Here is a 5,069-nt window from a genome sequence, read left to right on the forward strand (position 1 = left end):
GTGGGTGCAGGGCAGTGCAGGTTCTGTTCCTGGAGGGATCTCCTAAAGCTGGGACATGGGGCAGTGTGTGGGGTCTGTCAGGAGGACAGGTTCTCTATAGGACAAGAAAGTGCTGCCTGGAAGGGATGCCCTTCTGCCCTATCAGAGGGACAGGGCAGGACAGCTGTCTTCTCCTGGGCATGGCTGCAGAAGAGTGAAGCAGCGTGTGCACCCAGGGCTGTCCTTGTGAGCAGGATCCCTGCATCCCGGAGGCTGAATGCTGGGGCTGGTACTCTGCTGCTGACAGGGTCAGCACTCAACCTGGCTCGTGAGCTTTCCACAGGGATAGAGACAGCAGCTGTGAGTTGAAGGAGTGACCCATGGAAGGACAGTGTATGGTCCTTCTGGCACAGGAAAATGCTGCGTGGGTCATCATTGCTCCCAGCTCACGCTGATCCTTGAGAAATTCCAAAGAGAATATTTTTCCTGCCAGACAGAGTCTTTGCTTTGACTTTTCCTCTCCTGTGGGCTGTGCTGAGTGTGGTAGATGAGAACTTATTTCTCCCCTTGAGAATATGCAGTGAAAACTTGTTTCTCATTAAGATGTTGGAGCCTGAGCTGAGCCCTGCACACACAGAGGTTCCCTGGGGCAGTGCCCTGATGCCAGGAGGGGTCTGCAGAGCAGAGCTGAGTGTAGGACAGGTTGGATGATGACTGTGAGCACAAAGCTGGAGGTGACATGGGCAAAGAGAAGCAGCTTAGGGACAACTCCAGGGTCTTTGTGAGCAGGGTCCCTGCATCCCAGGGACTGTGTGCTGGGGCAGGGACTCTGCTGCTGCCAGGGTCAGCACTCAGCCTGACTGCTGGGCTTCCATCAGCACCACAGCCAGAAGCTGTGTGTGGGAAGTGTGACCCGTGGAAGGACAGTGTAGGGTCCTTCTGCTGTCAAAGTGTGCTGCATGGGCCAGGTTTGCTCCCACCTCTAGCTGATCCCTGGGAACTTCCCAGGGACTTTTTAAGAACACCAAGGATGCATTTTCCACTCCAGGTAAAGAGACTTTGCTTTGAATGTTCTGCTTTTGTGGACTGTGTGGGAAGTGGGAGCTGAGCTTTTCCTGATAACTTTGCAGCAGGCAGTGCAAACTCATTGGTCATTAGGACTTGTCAGGGTATTTCAGGAACCCTGCACACACAGAGGTTCCCTGGGGCAGTGCCCTGATGCCAGGAGGAGTCTGCAGAGCAGAGTTGAGCGCAGGGCAGGTTGGATGAGGTCTGTGAGCACAAAGCTGGAGGTGACATAGGCAAAGAGAAGCAGCTTCAGGGACAGTTCCAGGCAGCAGAGACATTGGCAGGGAGCAAGAAGGAGCTGCTCCCAGAAATGCCCTGCCAGTGGGGATTTGGTACCTCTCTGACATCCCCCACAGTGCAGATACTTTCCCACAGTGACCCCCTGGTTTCTGCCACCCAGCACAGACTCTGAGCCCAGAGTTCCAGGGTTTCAGGCTGAGCCTTCTCATTGGCAGCCCAACCCATGGCGAGGAGAAACCCCTGAGTGCCTGTCTGTCTGTCCCTGTCCTTCCAGCCTGGGCTGGAGCATTTCTCCCTGTTTCCACTCCTGTCCTTGCTGTCTTTCTCCCCCCGTGTCAGTGCCGCTCATCGTCTGTGTGTGGGCAGCTGCAATGAGCCCTGTGAGTGGGGAGTGGGGAGCTGAGATGCTCCTTGGGTAGGATGAGACTGCAGGAGGGCTTTGGAGCTCTGCCCTGCGACACTGGATTCCTCAGCTCTCTGTGGGGTCCAGTTTCTTCTGTGGGGAACAGCAGGGTGTGATCACAGAGCGTCCAGCACAGGGCAGCTGAGACCAGGGCTGATGGACAGAGCAGCTCTCCCCACTCTGCACTCAGGGGAAGGTTTCACTGGCACTGCAGCAGCAATGTCAGGCAGTTCTGACAGCAGAAACACTCCTCAGGTACAGGCAGGAGAAAACCCAAGCTCCAAAGCTCTGCTCTGCCCTTGGGTGAAACTGGAGTGACAGTGCTGAAAAGCTCATTCCTATCCACAGGGGATTTAGTCTGAGATCACACCAGCCTTCTATTTCCTTACTGCTGCAAGGCAGGACTGAGTTCTGAAATTCCTAGAGCTCACTCTCCTCCAGCTGGTACCTTGTTTGATCCAACAGAAAACAGAATTTTCAAAAGGGACCTGCCAAAAGTCCTCCTGAATACAGAGAGAGTCAGTTTGAGAGAATTCCCTATTAATTGGAAGAGGTTTTCCTTACATCATTTTCTGGCTCTTCTAGTGTCTTCCTGGCCTGTAACCTCATGAGGGAGCACACAAGAAGTCCCAGTAACCTTGGGGCTCAGGTCTGTCCTAGACAAGAGAACAGTCCTAAAAGTGCCTGACGTCATTTTTTGGCTCTACCAGCATCCACCTGTGAACATGCTAAACATCCAGCAATATCCCCCAAACAAAAGATGCAAGGGCTGAAAGATATTCCTGGCCTGTAACCTCCCTATGTAGAGTACAAACAGGACCACTAATTTTGGGGCTCAGGGCTTTTACTTCCAAGGGATTGGTCCTAACAGTTCCTGACTTCATTTTCAGGCTTTACCAGAAACAGCCTTCAAATATGCTAAACATCCACCAATTCTACTGAAATTAAATGTGCAGGGGCTGAAAGATGTTGCTGGTATGAAACCTCCTCAGGAATTAGATGAGAAGCACCAGTAACTTTGGGGCTCAGCATGTTCCTTCCCAAGGGAACAATCCTAACAATGCCGAATGTCATTAAGAGAAATTGCAAGAGTTTTTCCTCGAAGAAGATTTCCCTAATTTCTCACTGTGCCTTTTCCTTCTTGGACAGGTCTCCACACTTGATGGTAGCAGATGTCCAACAGCAGCAGCTCCATCAGCCAGTTCCTCCTCCTGCCCTTTGCAGACACACGGGAGCTGCAGCTCCTGCACTTCTGCCTCTTCCTGGGCATCTACCTGGCTGCTCTCCTGGGCAACGGCCTCACCATCATCACCATAGTCCGTGACCACCACCTCCACACCCCCATGTACTTCTTCCTCCTCAACCTCTCTGTTCTTGACCTTGGCTGCATCTCCACGACAGTTCCCAAATCCATGGCCAATTCCCTGTGGGACACCAGGGCCATTTCCTACACAGGATGTCTGGCTCAAGAGTTTTTCTTTCTATTTTTGATCGTCACAGAGCACTTTCTTCTCACTGTCATGGCCTATGACCGCTACGTTGCCATCTGCCACCCCCTGCACTACGGGATCCTCCTGGGCAGCAGAGCTTGTGTCCACATGGCAGCAGCTGCCTGGGCCAGTGGGTTTCTCAATTCTGTGCTGCACACAGCCAATACGTTTTCCCTCCCCCTCTGCCATGGCAATGCTGTTGACCAGTTCTTCTGTGAAATCCCCCAGATCCTCAAGATCTCCTGTTCAGATGCCTACCTCAGGGAAACTGGACTCATTGTGGTCAGTGCCAGCTTAGTTTTCGGGTGTTTTGTGTTCATTGTGGTGTCCTATGTGCAGATCTTCAGGGCTGTGCTGAGGATCCCCTCGCAGCAGGGACGGCACAAAGCCTTTTCCACCTGCCTCCCTCACCTGACTGTGGTCTCCCTGTTTGTCAGCACTGCTCTGTTTGCCAACCTGAAGCCTCACTCCATCTCCTTCCTATTTCTGGATCTGGTAGTGACATTTCTATACTCAGTGGTTCCATCAGCAGTGAACCCCCTCATCTACAGCATGAGGAACCAGGAGCTCAAGGATGCTGTGTGGAAACTAATGACTGGATGTTTCTAAGCAGGAATAAACTGCTCATATTCTTCTGCATATGACTGGCCATGGAACTCACATTAGGACAAAACTGATTTAGTATGGGATTTGTTGTTGGTTTCTTTTTTATTCTGTTTTGTCTAAACCATAATAACATGGTCCACATTTATCCCATTCCAAATTAAATATCTTCTGATCTTGTGTGACCCAGATACTGCCTAATGATGAGCTGTGCTTGCTTTGCATCATGTCTGCCTGCAAGGGGCACATTTATTTATTTATTTATTACTTATATTTGAAAACATTTTTCTTAAGCTGAATCACTTGACTACTTTGGATTTTCCAGGATTGGTACTGATGGTAGTCGAAGAAATACTCACCTTCCCCTGTACCTGCATTGCTGCTAGTCTGTCTCTTTCATTTCCGTCATCATTCAGGTGTTTCCACCTCCCCTAAGATGTCCATGTCTAAGGACATCTTTTCAGCAGACTAGGTGGATGTATGAACTTCACTTTGCTCACAGTTTTCCACCTCTGCTTGCTCTTTGGTCATTCAGATGCCACTTGGCTGTCTGATCTCTGCTTTGACCTTCAGAAGTCTAATGAACTGCTCTGTTATGTCCTGGTTTTGACCAGGATAGAGTTAACTTTCTTTCCAGCAGCCAGTGGAATGCAGCATTTGGGAGTTGGGATGAGAGCTGTGCTTATAGCACTCTGATGTTTCTGGTTGTTGCCAAGCAATCAATGACTTTTCAGTTGTTCATATTTCCCTGCTTACGAGAAGGGACTGGACACAGCCAGGACAGGTGATCCAAACTGGCCAAAAAGGGGATTCCATTCAATTGTGTCATGCTCAGCATAAATGGAAAATTGGTGGGGAAGGAGGAGGCAGCTCCAGGATGCAGGGTTTTGGGGACAGTCCATTTTTGGGATGGCTCTGAGCTGTATGTTCTGAGCTGTGCAGTTGGGTGAGAAATTACACTGTGTATCACCAGATTTGTATATTTTATTACAAAGTCCTGTTGTTGTTTCTCTCTCTCTGCTGTTGCAGCAAACTGTCCTTCTCCCAATCCTTGAGGTTATGTATTCATTGGTTTTTCTTCTCTCTCCCTTTCCCCCTCCCTCAATTCCTCCCTCCCCACTCCCTCTTAAAGAAGAAGTGGCTGGTGTGCTACCTGCAGAGCTTTCATGCCAGGAACACCTTTTCATTTAAAAAGTTGGAAGGTGGATCCTGGTAAAGACGGAAAAAATGTCAAGGAATACTAGGGTTGTTCCCCTTGTAGGAATCTGCAGCTTCCTGTCCACTCC

The 5,069-nt window shown here is 50.2% G+C and overlaps 1 protein-coding gene across 1 annotated transcript; it reads left to right on the forward strand.

Moving 5' to 3' along the window:
• Positions 1-2,862: 2,862 nt before the first annotated feature.
• LOC311204570 (olfactory receptor 14A16-like) lies at positions 2,863-3,789 on the forward strand (the record flags this gene model as incomplete). The annotated part of the gene is made up of 1 exon (XM_084280980.1): positions 2,863-3,789. One exon carries the CDS (start codon positions 2,863-2,865, stop codon positions 3,787-3,789), a length of 927 nt encoding a protein of 308 aa, XP_084137106.1.
• Positions 3,790-5,069: the final 1,280 nt, after the last annotated feature.

This window comes from Gallinula chloropus (assembly GCF_964237585.1).
Source record: "Gallinula chloropus genome assembly, contig: HAP1_SCAFFOLD_137, whole genome shotgun sequence".
NCBI lineage: Eukaryota > Metazoa > Chordata > Aves > Gruiformes > Rallidae > Gallinula > Gallinula chloropus.